Source organism: Spodoptera frugiperda, chromosome 7 (assembly GCF_023101765.2).
Source record: "Spodoptera frugiperda isolate SF20-4 chromosome 7, AGI-APGP_CSIRO_Sfru_2.0, whole genome shotgun sequence".
Taxonomy (NCBI): Eukaryota; Metazoa; Arthropoda; class Insecta; order Lepidoptera; family Noctuidae; genus Spodoptera; species Spodoptera frugiperda.
This window is the reverse complement of record NC_064218.1, coordinates 3,790,974-3,812,572: the sequence shown is the minus strand read 5'-3', so window position 1 is coordinate 3,812,572 and position 21,599 is coordinate 3,790,974. Positions and strand designations below refer to the sequence as shown.

Here is a 21,599-nt window from a genome sequence, read left to right as displayed (position 1 = left end):
TTTAGAAAATTACAGATCCATTCAATGTCCGTTGGATTCCTATTATTTCGTTCGTTTGCCCGTTCTCGCAGACATTTTGGATTTTGTCCTTCCAAACGTTGGCCGCCATATTTATTTTTTGACAGTTCCAATTTAAAACGGTTTGTAGTTTGAATATTTAAATTATTCTTTTTTTAGTTTATTGTTTAAACACGTTACTGGTGACCGACGCTTAGCGGAAGATTTGCCTTCCATGATTTTCTTTCGGCAGTTAATCTTGCTTTAAACAAAATCAATCATAATTAATTTTCGTTACTTATTAGCTGCAACCGTGATATTTTTAGCTAACTCAATAATATAAGGGAATTGAGCACTGACTCTATGTTAGTAGTTAGTTAGCTTATGCCTATAAACTAAATTCAACATTTGCCTATCGCCACATAAATAGGTAAGTACTGAGCACAATTCTGAAGAAAAGAAATTTCGAAAAACTTCATCTTTAAAAAATATCAGCATTATTATTGAATTAATTTCTCTTCTAAAGCATGTCTGCGACCTTCCTAATTGGTTTACGTTACCCTAATGACGTTTCCACTTAATTTTCGGACCCCAATATCAATCAATAACACCATCTTACAGAAATTCACTAAATGGAGTGTACCTAATGTAATTAATTTTACATTAAAGCATAGAAAAAGTAAACAATGTTTAATTTTATGGCGGCCATGTTTTTTATTTTGGTGGGAAATGGAAGACGAAAAGAGACGACGGGGGAAACTTGTATTTTGTAGCTCGATAATATTTTTAGTAGTCGAAACACCATTTATTTTTCTTTATTTTATTATCTAGTAGCTTCTGCCAGCGACTTCGACATATAAGTGATTTCAAATGATAATCTACCCTTGTTCCAAATTTCATCTTGATCCCTTCAGCCGTTTTCACGTGACGGAGTAAAAAACAAACGAACAAGCAGACATACAAACTTTCACATTTATATTATTAAATAGAATTTATCAAAAATACTGATGATAGTGTCACACAAAGTAGGTATGATACCTACCTACCTTATTTAATTGCCATATACTTAAACACCATAAAGTGATGATTTGATTTGATTTGATCATCACCACACACATTATCCAGTTACCACTATTCACCTTGAAAACTTTAATCAAACAAAATATAACGCACAAAACCGAAGACACTACGAATATTGTCCCGTACACGATAAAGTGTCACATTGTCACAACCAACAATAGGGACCTGAAAACCTATTCTGCTAGCCTCACATTGGAACACCGTGAATGTAGGAATCGTTCATTCAATGAACTCGGGTCCTATGTTTTGTTTGGTCATGAATAGATCCAAAACAAAAGCTGTCGAGCTGTTTCGGTCTAAACCTGAGACAAAAGACTCAAAGAAGAGAGAGATAGAGCCCTTTCACTATTCCGTTTGATGTTAGGTTTGATTTAAATCCTGTGATACCAAAGTAAACTACATATTTACTAGTGTTTTGATACGATTTTGTATTCAAATGAAGGAAAATCTGTAACACGTCTAATTTTCTTTGAGCCCTTTGGTCACATAATCTAAAAGATCTGTCGTTTACAAAATCATGCCTGTTTAGTAATTGGGTACTATCCTCGGTCAAAAATAAATTATTACAACTTTTCAATACAATGAAATATTAAAAAATAATCACACTCTCATTCATAAATTTGATGAACTATTTAATTTTCGATTTTTTCTAGCTAAATTTCTAGAAATAAGTCTGCTATTTGACGTCAAAAACTTATGACGTCATAACGCACTATTTCATACAAAGTTCATAGGAAATATCATTTTTACGTTTCGAAAAAAGTATTGAATTTGACTAGTAGGAAAGTAGCCTATTGTAATTATTAACAAATCTTTAATGTACCATGTTTAACACTTTCCTAAAACTTTATCTAACATTCCTTTTTTGCCGACAGTTACTATGCGTGTTCCCGGAGCGAGCATCGCGCGTTTGTGCGGCTGCATGCGCGGCGGTCGCGCGGGCAGGCGGCGAGGCGCGCTCAGTGCGAAGCGCGCGCGACACGCTCGAGGCGTTACGACGCGATTCCGACACCAAACAGCCGCACGTTATCGTCGTAGACGCGCGACAACCTCAGACGCTAGACGCGTTTCTACTCGCCAGGTTTGTACCAAAACTAATATTTATTAACAAAAAACCTTGTTTGATATTTCCCCCGAGGCTATCCTAGTTATGATTAATTTCTCTTGCTAGTTCAGTCTTGGGTTTATTGAAATAGAAAGTACAGCAAAGCTATTGGTTTTCAAAGTAGTTTCATTATTTTAAATGAAATTTGTTGTCTTATTAAATTCTTTATAAAGAACTCTGATTTATCTGTCTTGTTACACAAATACACTCTGAAATAGACGCAAGCGTTACAATAGAATAATTCGCCTACTCAACTTTAAATGCGCACTAAAAATATTAGTACGTATCATCTAATAGGTACAGTGGTCGCAAAAGTTAATGCATTTCGCAGTCAATCTCCATTAGGATCACGGGAGTAACTTGTGCTCGGGTATGTACGGAACACAATTTGCGTTCGTTGGCGGCCATGTTAAATTGGACGTGTCGTGACGCGGCCACGTGGACCGGGCACCGACAAATTGAAGTGCACGCCTTCCCCGCTTGCAAATAAACCAACTTCTATCTACGTATATGGACTGCGTGCTGTAATTTTATAAAGCTTTTACCATGTATTTTGTGGCAGTTTGTAAATTGTATGTAAGAGTCTGCTTACATTGCCTTAACTATTGAAAAGTTTTCCAATTAAAAATTTAAAAAACCCCCGACATAAAAACTTAATTTCCCTTTAAAAAGTAAAAAATAATAAAAGAAACTTAATCTTAAATTACCTAAGAATGTACTAATAATTCTAAAAAAAAAATACGTCTCGTTGGGGGACCGCTCCTAATTATTTCTTACTTCTCTACGATTTTTTCATAAGTATCACATGCTTGGTGTTAACATTAAAGTAAATTGATGTTTAAGTACTTAACTATAACGCAGAAAATAGAAATATAGCGGCGCGGGTGGCGGTGTGCAGTCCGTATTCATGCGGTCCCCCAACGAGACGTATTTTTTTTTTAGAATTATTAGTACATTCTTAGGTAATTTAAGATTAAGTTTCTTTTATTATTTTTTACTTTTTAAAGGGAAATTAAGTTTTTATGTCGGGGGTTTTTTAAATTTTTAATTTTATTTTTTATTTTATACTTTTTATAGGTAGGTTAGGTTAAGTAAGGCTTAGTATATTACATATATACTTCCTATAATTTCGATTCTTGTTAAGGTAAAGATTATATCTAAGGTCAAGCTTGTTCGCTTTTATTTTTATTTTTTGACTTATTAATTACTAGTTTTTGTTTCTATAAGTAGGCTAAAGATACATTGGTGCAAGATATTTTGTTTATAATAAAACGTTAAATTAAAATTTTTATATTTTTTAAATTTTTTATTTAATTTTAAATTTTTGTTAATACTAAAAAATAATATCTTTCAATATATTCTTTCAGTGCGGTTTAATTTGAGACCCCATCCCAGTATATTTGCAGACCTTCGGCTACTCTCCCCACATTTACCGCCCATAACTTTAAAACGGCTCAACCGATTTTCATCAAACATGTCTAAGAACACTCGCACATAAGTCCCCTTTCATACGAAAAAAACTAAATTGAAATCACTGCATCCGTTCGGGAGTTATGATGCCACAGACAGACAGACAGACAGACAGACAGACAGACAGACAGACAGACAGACACGTCAAACTTATAACACCCCTCTTTTCGTCGGGGGTTAAAAAGTACCACGATTCTGGACAATCCTGATTATCATCATTATCAGCCTGTTCTCGTCCACTGCTGGACATAGGCCTCTCCGATGGCACGCCACTGGACAATATATGAACATTATTTCTGGTGATTACCAGACCACCAGAAACATCACCAGAACCAGAATCTAATGTGTTCCTTTTGCAACGTCACGCTTTTTATCCTCGAAGGGGTAGGCAGAGGTGCACATTACGGCACGTAATGCCGCTATACAATATACAGTGTGTTCCTTTTATTCTGTGTAAATAATATTCCCGACCAAAGAGATATTTTTCTAGTATTTTTTAAGGTCGAAACCTTTATTCGTACACACATGAAGAGTAATGAATACTCCACACAGTTGCGAATCCCGCACAAAGTTTACTTGTCCAATATTTTCGCAGCCTATATTGAATGTTTACCGATACATAAAATGTTGACAACAGCATTCGTTTATTTTAAGCTTCAGATCCCAGATTCGTGCAAATATTATCGTACTGTATACTCACTGTTTGTTCTGGATGATATCGATGAGAAATGGCTGAAATATATTTCAAGGTTACAATGTCTTTCTTTTTAATGTCATGATTATATCAAATCACCTATATAATCCGTGTCTACTTCCACCACTGGACTACGTCGTACGTGGAGTACGCGGATATTAATCTCCGAGGCACATTCATCTCCAAATTTAGCAGGTGAATTGAAGATCCTACTTTTTTTAAAGATTCAGGTGTATTAGAGAACGGTGTCGTCCAGTCTCTCTTATGTGTGCTCTAGGCCCTTACTCGACTTTTGTGAATAAGAGAGGATTGCTTAAAGTCTTCGATATTTATTCCATATCAGATATTTTTATACTCTAAAGATAACAAACTTCGTGGCACAATTTGAATGCGATACAGTTAGCACCCTCAACTTGTAATAACGTGAGCAATTAAAAGTTTTCCAGCTCGTTACAATTCAAACTCCACATCTCTCTACAGTAAACCTTGGCCTCACAACTGCACGCTTCAAAACTTTATATGAAGGAACATCATAATATTGAATAGATATACGACGTACAAGTAGCACAGATAAACACACACAGAGAGCCAAACCAGTATCTCTACGCTTCATTTACTTGTCTGTTAATGCTTGAAATAGTTTAATATCTAGTTAAGTACCAATACATCGATCATTGTTCCTAAGGAAGAGCGGAACGATCCAACACAAGCATTAGTACATGCTTCCTGGGTAGTTCTGGCATCTAAATAATATTGTACCAACTTGTTAAATAAATAATATCTACATTTTTATATTATGTATATATTGAGAGAGATTTGAGGTCCGTAACTACCATGTACCGCTAAGTTTCTACCAAATACGCTTTCCTATAAGTTCTATGAAATAGAAGATGAGCCTATTACTAGCATTAATCCATTAGCAATACTTGCCAAACTACAATAAGAAATAGAAAAATCCGTCCAAATCAATCCTTTTTCTTCTTAACCAAAATATTCCTATTATCTTGCTCCCATTACTCCAGAATCTCAATAAAGAGAGCATAGACATAGACAAACCAACGCCCAATAATGTACGTCATCTAGTATTTATTGTCCAAATCTCCAGAATAACTAGTTCATTGATTATTGCTTATTGCTTCTAGTTAGTTTCTAATTTGGGCCGATTACCTTTGATGGGATAATGAGCCCATTGTCCGCACTCCAACGAATACAGCCTTGGAAATATGGTGGTTCCGATCACATAATTATCAATTGTATTGTGTGGCTCTGCATCAGTAATGATCATCAATCATCGTTCTCTCTTTCTTCTAGCCTTTTTCCAAGTAGGTTATGGTCAAGTGCTGGGTCTAACTGCGTCAGATCCATAGTTCTCTAGAGATGATGAAACTTCTTGACTAAATTACTAATTGTATTTAATCGGCAATTAATATACTTTGTAAAAAACTAATAAACTTAAAATGTTTAACAATGTAGATAGGTAATGCTTTAATAGAAACAGAAACTAGTTAGTTCAATAATTCAAAGATTATAAAAGACTAACTGACCCGGCGAACTTCGTACCGCCTCCAATATTTTTGGTTTTTATTATGGAATAGGGGGGGGGGCAAACGATTGGGTCACTAGATTGTAAGTGATAAGCACCGCCCTAGGACACCCTTTAAAACTTTAAACCTTCCCTGGACTTCCACAATAATTCAAGACCAAAATTTTCCAAATCGGTCCAGCTGTTCCCGACTTTTAACAAAACCAAAGAAACAGTACGGTAATATTGATGTTTATAATATAAATTATGACAGTTTTCTGCTTGACTTAAATGGTGAGTAATCATCTCTAGTGCGTTATTCAACACATTTCTCAACTTACATCACATTACACGCCACTTTATTCCAAAAAGGATCTTCATGCAGTGGAGTTTCCTCAATATGGTCCAATAAAAGAGGCTCCTTATATCTGTATTCATCGTCTCCCCAATATTCTGTATTCTCCACACTTCCTCGTAAGGTTTCCATTAACGTTGCTAGTGTATTATCCCTTTCACGACTTTGTATCCGAGGGTCCGGGATTCAATTCGTGTTGAGGACAACTCTGTTAAGTCTCTGCTCGGTGGAATTAGTGACGGTTCCTTAAAAGGCGCATTTCTTTGTCGTCGTTTGTTGTTGTGTTTTTGTCTAATTTACTGTCTTCAAAATATTTTTTTCTTGTTCTTGATAGAACTCCTTGTTATTTTAGGGGTCAACTATAATATTACTTTTTTATGTTTTATACAGTTGTTATTTTTCGTTGGACTGCCTCGTTGGTAAAGTGGTCGCAAGTGCTACTGCAAGTGGTCTCGGGTTCGACCCCAGGTTGGGCAAAGTGTTATTAGACTTTTTGGTTCTAAAAAGCCCAATTCAAAGTATTATTCGGGTCAGTAGTAGTACGGAGTCTGGAATTGCGCCCAGTATATAAAAATTGTCTCACCCCTATTACATGGGACTTGTAATACAAATAGCAGCTTTACGTGCCTTAATGTGTACCTCTGTCTACTCCTTCGGGGATAAAAAGGCATGACGTTGACGTTGTGTGTTATATTTTCGTTATATGTATTTATATTTCTATTAACATTCACACAATCCAACCCACCATCTATTCATTCCAAATATATCAAGACGCGTCACTATGTCACTTACATATAACATTGAACATCAAAATGAGTTCACAACAATGGCGCTCAAACTTTCAATAAAACTATTCACTACTCTAGGACTCTCAGATAAATGAAATATTCAAGTCAAATATGACAGAAATGTCTGACACACATCATATAAAGGCATTACATTCTACTGAATATTCCGTAACTCGACAGAGGAAAAGAGACTCCATTTTGAACGGAAAATACATTATGGGCAGGCAGTTATTTAAAACATTTCATTTCCCTACATTTTTGTACTGGCTCAGATAGGAAGGAGGTGCCTCAGTCTGCAAATAAAGTATTTCGCACGGTGATTCGATCACGAGCGGAAATTATTATTCTGTGTCATATTGACTTGTTTATGTGTGTGGAAGATTGTGGAGATGGAAGAATTTTCCAAGATTCTTAAAGATTTTATCAGGTTAGGGCCTGTCTCCATTTTGTTTCCACCATCTGTGTGACCAGAACTTCTTATGAAAAGAAATATGATTATATTGTTAACTTCAGAACCCTGGAGGCCCGAAGGTTTAAACCCGTCCGTAAAATTTTCCTCTTCTCATTGCATGAGAATGAGAAGATTCGAAACCTGCCAACGGCAAAGTACCAATGTATTGTCATTCCGAGTTATCTGTACTTTAGACTAAGAATATTTAGACACCACTAATAAACGGTGAATCCTGGGCCTATAATTTCTAATTATTAGTTTGAAATCTCCAATCCCGCTTTGAGCAAGCTTACTGATTAATGCTCAAACCTTCTCCGTGTGAGAAGATGCTTTGGTCAGCAGTAGTCCATTTACAGGCTGTTTTTATTCTTACCTTCATATGTTACTTCTGACCCGTAGTATGGTCAGACTGTCATTTGTTTTACTATTTTGCCAGCGTAAATCAGCTGGGACGTTTGACGTTTCAAAAGTGCCTAATTTAGGATTAATTGAAATAAATGTTTTGACTTTGACTTTGACTTTGGGAATACATTGTGTAATTCATGTACTTATAACGTGCTTATTATTATCAAATATTTCTCATTCTCTCTGACTCTTCTCATTTCGTATCCTTAAAAAACAAACTTGCTAGCAACAACGAAAAAGGTCGTAATAATATTTATCTATTACCTACGTTTCCATATAAAATTGTTATCATATTTCGCATAAAAGAATTAGTTACTTCTCTTACTCAATACTAAGTTGAAAGCGAAAACCTTTTAGCTCTGCTGCTGTTTATATGAAACATTAATGGAGGCATTTAGTGACACTTTTCGGGATACTTTTTAAATATTAACGCTCACTGCGAATGGAAACATGGCGGGAGTGGATTTCCAGACTTTTCTCATCTTCCGTAATTAAATTGACGAAAATATTTCCTTGTCAACAGTATGAAATGTTTTCTACGTTCTTTGTTAACATTTATTATATGACTAGCTCTTACTCATGGTTACCGTGTGATCAAAAGTGCCTTCCCGGTCTATGTGAAATAAATAACTTTGGCTTTGACTTTGAATTTGATCAGAAAAACAGTTGCCTTTACCTCTTTTCAGCATCCTAACTACCATCAATCGCTCCTATTGCAACGTGAAGAAACACATAGAACATTGGGATCGCTGTTGTTTATTTTAAGTTGGCTAATGAACCATTAGAAGACTACTGAGCTAACAGTCACAACAACATACAGTCTCTCAGTATCTCCACTGAGTGTTCATGCCAAATATCGACCGACTGTACCCTTCTACACCCTTCCGGGAATAAAACAAAACGCATGAATACAAATGGGTTTTAAAACAAAACGTATTTATGAAAATACTTCGCGTTGTACGCGTGTACTTGTACACCAATTTACTTTTTTTTTTCATTAAATGGTTGCACGCAATGTATTAGCCGCCAGTGACATGCAAGCGTGGGGCCAGTTAGTCTGACTGCATGCACTGCAGTGTAATGCTTTGTTTTCGAGGGGGGGAGTTATATCATCCAATGACTTTTTCTTGACTAAAAACCACACCGTTCCTACTCCTGCTTTTCGAGCCGGAGCCCCGGTGCTTTATAGTGTGCTATTGAAATAAATGCAAGGGCCATTTTTAGATTTTGTTAAGTAGTATTTAAGTATTTAATGTCTCGTTTGTCGAATGTTTACTTGTCAGATGATATTTTGATTTTAGGATATTCTCCAAAGAGTCGTTTAGAGTATTGATGTAGCCTTGTTGTCAGACTACATTCAACGTTTAGTATAATAAAAAAAATATTCACATGCTTAGTTGAATACAAAACATACTTTACACTCAGAAATGCTGCAAACTTGTCAAATAGTATGCATAGTCATGTTAAAAGGCATTAACCTGCTTATCCTCTGGCAGCTATACTGATACTAATGCACTTGCAGATTAGCCAGTCAAACCATCGCACCCTGTCTGGCATACAGCCTGACATTCCCAATTACCGTAAACCGATAAAGCTCTCTTGAAATGCACCCTATCAAACAAAAGCCTGTTTGTACATTAATTGTAGTAGCATTTCTAATTACTACTTGTAATTGGGTTTCTTTAATTGCCTACAGAAATTTACTCTATTCATATGATGCTTATGATATTACGAGATTGAGGTAATTTTTTAAGTGTGAGAGATGACAAGCGGACACGAGATTGAGGCACATTTTTAAATGTGCGTGAGCCATGCATCCGCACGAATGGACCGGCTCGACAGGAGTGATATCACGGCCTTATAGAAATCCGACGTGAAACAACGCAAGCGTTGTGTGAGTGAGGCTACTGGAGGCCCATTCGCTATCTTCCCAGTTCCCTTGTCAGTTCTCTTATCACACGGATAAGGTATGAGCATTAATCACTACGCTTGCTCAATACGTAGGTATATTAAAATCAGTAGCAAATAATATAGGAATGCATTAACAGTACATGAATGATTTCAATAAACGAATATAAATACTTTACGGTACCAATAAATATTGTTGGCATGTCCGAAATTTAATTAATTTCGCATATTCAGAGTCAGGCTTCATTTTTAAATTGACCGTATGAATCTGTCAGTCGTATTTTACACACTGGTAATCACTAGTTTGAAATAAATTCGTGTAAATTATACTCGTATTGTTCTTTTGAAATGGGAATTTTGTCAATTAATTTATACGATCCGATATGAATCGTTTCAAGTACATTTTCGGAAAAATTGTTGAAATTTTCATAATGGGGAAGTGGTACGAGTATGCTATCATTATTGTTTATCATTCCAATCTAATGAAAAGTCTATATCTTACCTGTTATATATTTCTGCGCGCGCCTCAAAGAACCATTAGACCACCGCAGATGGGGCCCAGTAGGGCTGATGCTGACCCGAACCGTGGCTCAGGAAAAGCAGGAGTATTAAGTGGAAGGAGGAGTGGAAACGGACAGTTTCTAGTCAGTAAGATTATAACACTCCTTCTCGCCTCGTCTAAAGCTGGAGAAGTCATTGGATAATTTTCCACCTTAAAAAAAACCTGTTTTATATGTATAACCTACCTGAGAGTCGAACATATATCAGTAAGGGGGCTGCTTTGTCCTTACGACTAGGTCCTTAATCAACGAGATCAGTCTCACTATTTTCATTAAAGAAGAAACGTAGAAAAGAACATTCACAGTATCCAAAAATCCCTTAAAAATCCCAATGGTGCATTTTTCAATTCGAATGTAAATGCCATCGATACAAAATTGATGTCCCCATCATTTCCCGTAACAGGCTCATAACTGCAGTTTAATTGCTCCAAAGCAATTTGCGTCTTACCTTCTGGAATTTAGATTGAATTTCTAACGACAAACGATCGGTCATAAAGTTTTATGGGCACTCGTTTTCATGTTAGTGGACATGTTGTAAGTTTATGGGATATGATTTTAAAATACAGGTTTTTCTTTTGAAATCCTGGAAAATATTAAAGAAAAATGTTGAAAGAAGCTAAAAGCAAAACAACTAACTGTCATATAATGAAAGAAAACATCAAGACGAAGCAAAAATCAGTACAAAAATCTTAATTTAGACAGAGAACAAGATATATTTCTGTCCCTGTCATTTTGGGCATGACGTCCCTGACATGTTATTTGTTTTGTTTATATTGAAAACTGATATGCTATGTCAAAATGTATGAAATAATATTTTCCATAAGGTGTACAGGTTATTTTTGTGATCATGATTTTCTTAGTGATCCCTACGTAATTGTTTTTATATCTTAATAGGATAGAGACGTGTCTACTACTCTAACTCTAAGCTCTACTACTTTCAAGTTACAGAGGGACTCTTAACCTCCATCTGTGACTCGAAACTAGTAGAGCTTTTAGGTGTCTAAACGGCGATAAAAAGCATTCCGGAACACTCAATTTCATAAAACTCAATCTCGAGACAATAAAATGCAGCGACTACAATTAATTATAAACTTGTGTTAGACCAAGTTAACAGTCGTTCTAATTGAATCGATTCTCCTTGGAGCCAAGTTCCTGGGGCAATGGTTTGGACACTTGACTTTGTAAGTGGTCTGACAACAAAGTTATTTCAATTACGATCCTCTGTATTGGACTATTTTAGATGAAGAACAGAAGTAAACAGTTTCGAGTTAATGTTTCGACTCGTTTAAGTGCGTTCTTGAGTTTTATTAGTTGGGTATTGTTGAGGTATTTTCTTTATATGAGATTTGTGTCAGATAAATTAAGATTGTCATCGTCATTAATAGCTTTTTTTACAGTAAACCATTGCCAAGAGATTCCTCCTGTGTCGTGAGTGCCTTTACAAACATACATGTCCACACACACATAACACCCAGACCCGAAAATCAATTTGTGCTTCACACAAAGAGTTACTCAGTGCGAGAATCTAACGCGCTACACGTAGCAAGGCAACCGATTGCCCAGCCACCGCGTCAACCATGCAGTTACATTCAACTTTTAACTGTGCTCTGTTAGATTAGGCCTACGGCTACATAGGAGAGGTTTCCATAATTTCCAGGTTCTAGGTGGGTTGGAGATCACAGGTTTATCAGGAAAGCTTGCTGCCCGATCCTTATGAAAAATATGTAGTCTGTAAATATGTAGGCTCTCGTATACGGCTTACGGTATCCAGCGCGGGCCGCGCGCTAGCAGCCTTTTTGTATGAACATTGTGAAATATACCAAACGACATAAGATTTAATGTTCAAATTGCAATGACACGTTTATTGCTGGATTGGAGTAAAAGTGTGATATGTCCTTAAGTCGATAATCGGATTTACAATCACGTGATGAACAGACAGTCGCGCAGATATGATATCGACTACTATCATCAATGTTCACAAATAGAAATTAAAAACAAAATAATATACAGTATGTTAACTAACAGAGAGCGTTCCTTTAAACTCGTTAATCTATATCAAATAGATTAAAATAAAAATTACAGCATAGAAAAATTGCAACGTTGCCTTCCTTCAACTACGCGTGCACAGAGTGTTTCTTTTACGTATCGATTTAAAATTTTTGGTGAATATTTTAATATTAAAAAAAATTGTTTTGTTTTTGAATGGTAATATTTTTTAGCATGTATGGATGCTATACTATTGCAGGTTAACAGGAACGCCCTCTGTTAGTTAACATAATGTATATTTCAATGTTCTACAGATACACATATACCTATATTTATATACGTAATGAACATCACAGACCAAGGCCGGCTACACCCAGTAATTATAATACAAACTTTTAATTAGAAATAATTAATACTGAAACGCAACGAGCATAAGTTTCATATTTTATTATAAAGCTAGATAACTAAGAATAGTAATTAAAAAGTTACCATTAGACTAGTAGTTTATGTATGGACTTGATAATGAAAACATAGTAAGGGATTCAATAGTCTGGGGTTTTCAAAATCTCGTAGTCTGAAATTGGGTTGGTTGGTTGGATAGAATAGTCTCAGGCTAACACCTATTCACGGTTATCCAATTTCCATTAGGCACGACATAGATGAAACCATTAAATAATAGGGTACTTAGATGACGTAATTATCGTAGAAATGACGTATTTGCTCCCACTTCTAAACATTGATTCGTTTTATATTAGTATTGTTATCTCATATGACAAAATAAAAAGAAAAAATACGTGTCTAATATTTTTTCAATACCTAACTGACGGACTAAATAGATTTTTAATTTTCTTACCCCTGTCATCATTACTATTTATTAGGGACAACAATGATTTACAAACTTTAACCCGGAAATTAAAGATTTAGGGTGTAAACTAAAACTCATTACCACAGAATCCAATAGGAGAAACCTTTAATTAAGAAATCCTGAACAAAGCTCCCCGAGACTTCAGGACACAATGGGGTCAATGACCCGTTCGCAGCTACCTTAAGTACTCATTAGGTAAGGTACAGTCGCAATACAAAACAGGTGTTCGTCTTGCAAAATTTAATATTTTCTTTGTAACTTTTGTCTTATTTTAAAACATGGTGTATAAGTAAATTTTCTTTATCTTGAACCTAGACTATCCGATACATATTTTAAAGCAATACTATGTACCTACATCAAGCAAAATAATGTAGTTATTAGGCGTTACAAGTGTGTTGCCGGCCTTTTGAGGGGGCGGGGTAGGAGTTTGAGGATTGTTGGGGGATTAGGTAGAATGGCCTCCAGAAAACTCACTCATATAACGACACACAAGTATAAGTAGTATAAGTCGGTTTTCTGTGAGGCCGTTATATCACTCTAGTCGAGTCGGCTCATGCTTCGGCTCATTCGTGCCGAAGCATGAGTCTCCCACACTTATATACTTATTCATTACAGTATTCACAAAACTACCTAAAAGCAAAAACATGCCATAAACTAAATGATAACTAACGAACAAAAATCGGTTTTGAAAACCCCGATACAATACCGTTTTACCCTTTTATCCCATGGACTAAGGAATGATAACTAACGGTTTTCAACCCTTCCATACAACCCCTTACCGTAGCTGACTGTACCACAGTGACGTCACGAGTAACCCCTTGACAGGCAACTAATGAAACAGGGCAGCCTTGTTTGCCCACAGCCAGCCTCCAAGATTGATTTATACATATTGAACTTTTGTAATAGGCCCATAGGCACCAATTTTCTACTTGGATAATTACGTTTTCCAAGTCATTTTGGCGCGTAAAAGCTTCGGTGTTCGAGGGAAATTTGGGAACTTCCTTGTTAGTGGGGGGATAGATGAATGTTTATTAATCTTAAAGTATGATATTTATTTAATCTTTAATGTACACAAATATACAATAAAATAGTGGTACATAAGGCGAACTTAATGCCATATGGCATTCTCTACCAATCAACCTTAGGGTTTAAAGAGAAAGTCTGCGAAAATAAGATATGGATAAAAAAAATAAACAACAAAAAGAAAAATATATTAATTATCAGTATATATCAGTTTTACTTACAGAACTGAACTTCACTCATTTAAAAACCTCTTTCAGATAAAATATATAATTCAAAGCCAAGTTACAGCGAAACGTTATTTACACTGAAGGTAGCCACTGAACTTTTCAGCAAAACACACGATATTTCAGCATCAACAGTTTCCAACTTGGCCGCAGTACCTACATGAGAGTGCAAACAAACTGAAAGCCAACTATTTTAGAGTAAATGACTGCTAAAACTGGTATCTCAGTTAATATTATAAATGTGAAAGTTTGTCCGTCAATCACGCTGAAACTACTGAACGGATTTTGATTGAAATTTGGTATACAGACTGACTTTTTTAGTGGGGAAAATCATCAAAATACTTATCCCGCCTTGGATGAGGCGAGAAGAAATGTCAGTTAATGACTAAAAACCGCCCGTTCTTACTCCTGCTTTTCGAGCCGGAGCCCCGGTAACCTGCTAGGCAGTCCTAACTAACTGTTTATAGTCAGTAAGAGTCTGACACTCCCTTTCACCTCGCCCAAGGCGGGAGAAGCCATTGGATGATTTTCCTCCCTTAAAAAGGCCCCTATATTCATTTTAGATTACATCGCATAGGTATAACACGACAATTTATACACAAAATCCACCATTAAAATAGAATCCATACTTAAAATAGAACAAACATCACAACAAACACCACATTTCTATATAACTAAGTTTTAAGTAACTACCCAACATTCATATTACAAATACAAGTTATGTTTCACCTTAATTAAAACCACATCACGGCAAAATTTATCACCTGCCGCACACCTATAGGGTTTAATATCATCACGCACTATAAGGAGTAAAGTATATTTAATTAAACACAACGCGGGCATGAACCCGTGGCCTGATTACAGAGATTATGATAATAATGCGAAATTAATATTACATTTAAACATGTTTCGCGGAAACCATAACCATATAGGTACATGATAGCCCCAAATTTGATAAAAGCTTTACTTCACATTATGATTTTTTCCTGTATCGTGAGTTTTGTTTCATCATCAGTCGGAAGCCCTCCACTGCTGAACAAAGGCCTCGCCGTTTGCATCCACTGGCTCCCCGCGACTCTGTCGATATTGTCGCTCCACCTAGTAGTAGGTCTGCCGAGTTTGTTTACATACACATAATTTTACATAGACGGATGGCTCTTTGAAACGCGCGCGGAATGTTACACGCCGCCGCCCGCACGGTTCTAGTTCTGGTCGGGCGGCAAGCTACCCTTGTTCACCGTCCGCAGATCGTACTTACGGAGGCCGGAAACCGTCACACGATCTCCGACGTCCGGAGTGTATCTCGCGACGGCAGGGGCGGCTACGAACAAACTCCGAACGTAAATTAAGCCTTCACCATTAACATCAATAGCCCATAAGAGTCTTTTGCTGGTCTATAGACCTCGTCTACATCCAAAAACATTTACAGCGAAATATAGACTTTAAAATAAAATGACACAAAGCACCCATTATTGCTACTGAGAAGTACAATGAAGTAAATAACAACTCATGTTCACAACACCCAGATCTAAAGAAGTACTCACTCCATAAGTGATTCCGTCAACCCGGTTATATTTCCACGTGACTGAACCCAGTTACCCGGTTATACCCGGTATCGAGTTCGCGAGCACCGAATTTCCAAGTCGTGAAAGAATTTTGCAAATAAAATGTATGGAATTCAGACGTGTATGCATATATATGATTGTATTATTCCCGTTGAAGTATTTGCAAGGGTTTTTTCTTTTGAAATACGGTGAAAAATGTCACGCACAGAGGTCGAACGTGATGGCTTTCTCAATTTTGACTTTATTGTTTGCTAATTGTTAGTAAAATGTTTTACTTGAAAGTCTAAGTATTGTTTATAGATAGATCGTAACCAGACCGTTTTACAACTACAATAGAATGCCCATCAGTCAGTTTAGTCAAGGTAATAAGCGAACTGTACCCTTAGTATAAGTTTGCTTTACGTTGAACTTGGTTGGTTCATTCGCAGCTGCCAATCAGAGCGCCGAACGCGCTCTGTCTTCGATTCCGGTTCGGTCGGAAACACAGAAGTTATTCATCATCGACCGATACAGTAAGCATAAGACAGATCACCGGAAAACTATTGTTCATATAAATAAATGGAAGAGGTGATACATTATTTATTACTTACAAACAAAACAAATAACTACATACATACATATAACCTCACGCATGTCTCCCATGGGGGTAAACAGATACAATGGGACGTCAAAATGGTATGAATCTTACACACATCTTTCGCTTCATCAACAGACATCAGTCTTTTCAGGCATACTCGTCCGATAAGGGTACTTTTAATTTGGCCTTTTTTAATATATCGCCAATCTTGGTCGCTATAATAATATGTCTGTGATACAAACTACATAACTCTAACATATTATGAAGACTTCTACTTTTTTTGTATTGTCTTGACAGAATCCTCATTTTGGATTCACGTATCTGAGAAATTTGTAGCACTTAGGTACCTTTTTGACTGCGTTCGTCATGCATATATTGAAAGAGCGAGATTTTTTTAAGTAGTAAACAAATAGGTTTGTTATATACGAGTATTAGATATGATTATTTTTTCTAATGAACTGTTTTTATTTTGTTTCAGAGCTGTTCGCGGAACCAAGAACACCCAGCACATAATACTAATCGCTGTCGTCAAGAAAAGGTATGTGATTTTCTATAATAGCCACCCAAGTTTATACCTGAAAGAAAGAAAATATTTATCTATTAAATCGTGTACGGTATATAAATAGTACATAAATTCAGGTGATTTGTTATTAGAGCATATAATCTCGCGTAATGTTATAGAACAGATCTTTTCCAACATTTTTGGGATAGGCGGAAATGAGTTAGTCAATAAAGTATTAAACTTTTAGTGTTAATTTCAAAATGACACACGCGATAATAAGTTAGGTACTGTACAAAAAGTGCTCACTTTACTGCTGTGGCCCGGGCACTGAGTCACGAATCCATGACTGGATAATAACGACATTTTGTTTAAACCTTCCTTAACCTTAAATTTGCCATATCTAAATGTAAACTTCCAAACTATAGCAAAAAAATGAATAATATCTATCTACTTAATATAACTTTGAAATATACACACACACATACCTAACCTAAGCATGTATCAAGAGCGGCCATGACATGTCCCTGTAAAATATACGGCCTGACATTTATTAAGATTGTGACCTCCGTGGGTGCAAGGACGAAGGTTCGATACATTTCCTCCCTTCCAAAGATGTTCAATATTCAATAACTTGTTGCGTATTCGCTCATATTCGATGCTCACGTCACATCAGGAGCGTCCTTGGCCCAGTTACCTTGTTTCACGGTTTGTAAGTCACTGGATTTTAGCTCTGAGCTTTTAATATTCCTAACTACCTGTTCTAGCTATTTTAATGTATAGTGTAACATTCGTGAGACGTAGTAAATTAATACAATGCATACACGACGCGGCGATTGTCGCGGAATGCTGCTCATGAATATGAACCTCTAGCATGGCTTGAAACTAGTCGAGTTCCTCGTCAAAACATTTCGTGAGTAAGCCTATCATAATAATTTATTTTAATGCATGTAAGTGTTTGCTAAATGTTTAAGTCTATTTATCAAAATCTGTTACTCTTTTTCTATTAATAGGTATCAATGGGAACCTATAATTGGTTTTATGTAGCGATAGTTGTTGTTATGTAAAAAATATTGTATTAACTGTTGGTTCTAATATGAAATAAATATTTGTGTATTAAGTGATAGAAGGGAGTCTAGCTATCATTATCATTAAAAGCCTACATAAGCCCACATCTGAATGAATGTATCTTCTTATACGGATGAAGATGACTAACTATATTAGATGGTAATAATTAATAACTTTTTTAATGGTATAAGTCGGTAATCGAGTAAACACCAGTAGTGATAATTTTTCAAAAAGCACCCCCTTTGCTAAGCTAAGCCGATAAACGAGGCAATCAGCCCTCATTTGCTGCCTTGAACACTATATTGAATTCATACCAGTCAAATGGTATAAATTCCACTGGTAAACACCACTGCTAAATAAATCATACTCATAATTCACATGTACATTATACGGCTAGTACACATATTTCAGTCGCTCCCACTGAATTCAGGTATTTCATTTGTAAAGCCAATTACGGTACAAGTTAATGATATGTAATGTTCAGACTGAACAAATAAGTTTCATCGTGGATGTTTAACTTGTTTGTGAATAAGTATTTAAACATGTTCAGCATTGATTTAATTTAATGGGTTCGACTAATATTAAACTGATTGGTTTTGATGTGTGGTTTTGATCATAAAATGATTATAAAGACGACTAAGTCAAAGTCAAAGCATTTATTTCAATTAATCCTAAATTAGGCACTTTTGAAACGTCAAATTGAATTGTCCATCAGTCTGTCCGTCAGTGAAGCTAGGCGCTAGACTACTGTGAGATCCTGATCCTAAATGGATTACTGATTTTCTATTTTGTAAGCTCAGCTATAATACTCTCTTATTAATATTCTTAGTAAATTAACAGGTTGAACTATTATAAATACTTTAGAAAAATCTGAAGACATAAAATTGCCTACTTACTTCTAAACGTTTGTTTATTATCGCTAAATTAAATTTTAATTTATAAAATGAATTTAATATAATGTTCACCATCAACGACACTACTTGTACCCTTAGTATGAGTTTGCTTTACGTTTAAAGTAATCGAAACGAGAGCGCGTTCGACTAGTATTCTGTGATTCGGCGCATCAAACGCGCTCTATTAACTAGGCAATTTTATGTTTAGGATTTTTCTAAAGTATTTATAATAGTGCAACCTGTTAATTTTCTCATATATACAATTAATACTACCTCACAAAAATACTTTCATAACTAAGTAAGCTCTCTTAAAAACTTACCCATATAACAAATACATTGCAAATTCGTTGAGTTTTACAACTTTTTGATAATAAACTTTGACACAGGAATCGATACTAGGACGTTGCCCGTCTCGACTCGGATGCCTTAATTAAATTACTTTTAAAACTGACTTTATTGGCTATTCCGTTTACAAGGCTGTTGGTCTCATTATTAAGTATCGAATTTTAAGAATATTTTTTGTTCAGAGTTTGTTTAAGAATTCTGTTGTTAAGATAATTATGAAGATTATTACATTTCATTTAGGTAGTAGATATAATTTTGCCTAGCGGTTTTGACCGCGTTCCTTGGTTAAATATTAGTTCAAATTATTCCCATGTAGTATTCTGGACTATAATCTACCTCTGTAGCAAATTTCATTCAAATCCATCCAGTAGTTTTTTCGCATATCCATTGTATGTTATCTTAACTGATAATAATCTAACGATTAAGATTAGATATTGGATTATGGGTCATCAACACAAAATCAACACTGTTTGTTATTATTCCTAGTATTGTTTTTATTTTCAGTCTTTCCAATCTTGCTAGATTTCGACCTATAAACACAAATGAATAATAAGTAGTCATTAGTCAAACTATTAACAAATAATATACTGCCCAACTTCAAGCCTTTTATCACAAAGGGGTAGGCAGAAGAGCACATTACAGCACGTAATGCCGCTATACAATGTACCACTTTTCACCATTTGTGTTATAAGTCCCATGTAATGTGACTAACAAATATTTCCCTTTTTAAAATCATTGTTAATTAATATTCCGACCTCAATTTTAATTTGATCAATAACATTCATTTCATTGTCTGTGGCACAGCGTAATAAGGTTTCCTTTTTTCATTTTACTATTAAACAAAAAAAACAAACAACATTGACAAGCATTCATATTTGGAACTATCAAATCAACATTCGAAATATAATATTGTTCCAAATATGAAATTCGAATGTCAATATTAACGCTAGGCCCGCAAGCGATACAAAAGAAACAGGGCATCCGTTTCGACTGTTTTCGTTTTAAATTGTTTCCCGTTTTGAGCTTTATTTCGTACCCACGTAGGTACATATTTGGTCAGCTCCCAGCTATTTACTTTTAATTTCGACTAGATTGGTTTAAGAAAAATTGATGCCTAGTATTTTCCTAGGAGAATCACTAGGTGAGAATTTATGTCTAGTTTTACGCCAAACTATTGCTTATGACACTTTACTCAAAGAGGATGTACCTATGTATGTTTGTTACTCTTTCACGCAAATTCTACTGGACAGATTTGATGGATTATAGTCTTAACTAGTAAACATTGAGTACTTTTCATGACGGGCACGCGAACGAAGTCGCAGGCAGTAGCTATAGTACCCGTGAGTGAGGCGCGTTGCGTACCGCGCGCGCCTCTAAGAGCTATCAGGCCACCACAGATAAGTCCCAGAAGGGCTGATGCCCGACCCGGAGCTGCGGACTGCCTAACAGGTTACCGGGGCTCCGGCCTAAAATGCAGGAATAGGAACGGGGTAGTTTTTAGTCAGTAAAAGTCTGACACTCCCTCTCGCCTCGCCCAAGGCGGGAGAAGTCATTTGATGATTTCCCCCCTCAAAAAAAGGCAGTACCTAGTATAATATTTATAAACAAATTGAATAAAAAAAAGCAAAATTAAAGTAATTGCACGTCTCGCAACAAGGCTCACATTTCTCATTACTTACCTTACTTCGTTCAATTCAAAAGAATTTCCCATTTATTGCGAAACACAAGCATTCGACTCAACAACTCCTTTGAAACTCACATTAAAATGTTTTTCAGTACACATTACTTAACTGAAGGACAATAAAACTTTCTAGCTAATCAAAGTTGAGTTTTAAATGTATGTCTATAACGGTGAGTTTTCTATGTAATAAGCCGGTAAACGAGCAGATAGATCACCTGATATTAAGCAATCGCCGCCCATGGATACTTGAAACACCAGAGGCGTTACAAATGCGTTGCCGGCCTTTTGGGGATTAGGAATTTAAGGGTTGTTGGAGAATCGGGGATTGGGAAGATTGGAAAGGGTGGTAATTGGGCCTCCGGTAACCTCACTCACACAACGAAAGTGTTGTTTCACGTCGGTTTTCTGTGAGGCCATGGTATCACTCCGGTCGAGTCAGCCCATTCATGCCGAAGCATGGCTCTCCCACACTTTTATATGGAAAAGCTTTGTAACTTTGCGATACTTTGATTTTTCATAAGATTTTGAGAAATATGTG

General features: G+C 35.9%; 2 protein-coding genes across 12 annotated transcripts in view; one reads left to right on the top strand and one right to left on the bottom strand.

The window, feature by feature from the left end:
* LOC118266055 (sorting nexin-2) overlaps positions 1-21,599 on the bottom strand; it is a 482,399-nt gene that overhangs the window by 283,013 nt on the left and 177,787 nt on the right. The window lies entirely within an intron of this gene.
* LOC118265840 (high affinity cAMP-specific and IBMX-insensitive 3',5'-cyclic phosphodiesterase 8) overlaps positions 1-21,599 on the top strand; it is a 232,215-nt gene that overhangs the window by 164,096 nt on the left and 46,520 nt on the right. For all 11 annotated transcript variants that reach the window (XM_050695001.1, XM_050695003.1, XM_050695002.1 and 8 more), the window contains 2 exons: positions 1,953-2,158; positions 17,054-17,113. In XM_050695001.1, the coding sequence (XP_050550958.1) occupies positions 1,953-2,158; positions 17,054-17,113 (266 nt within the window). The remainder of the gene's footprint in view (positions 1-1,952; positions 2,159-17,053; positions 17,114-21,599) is intronic.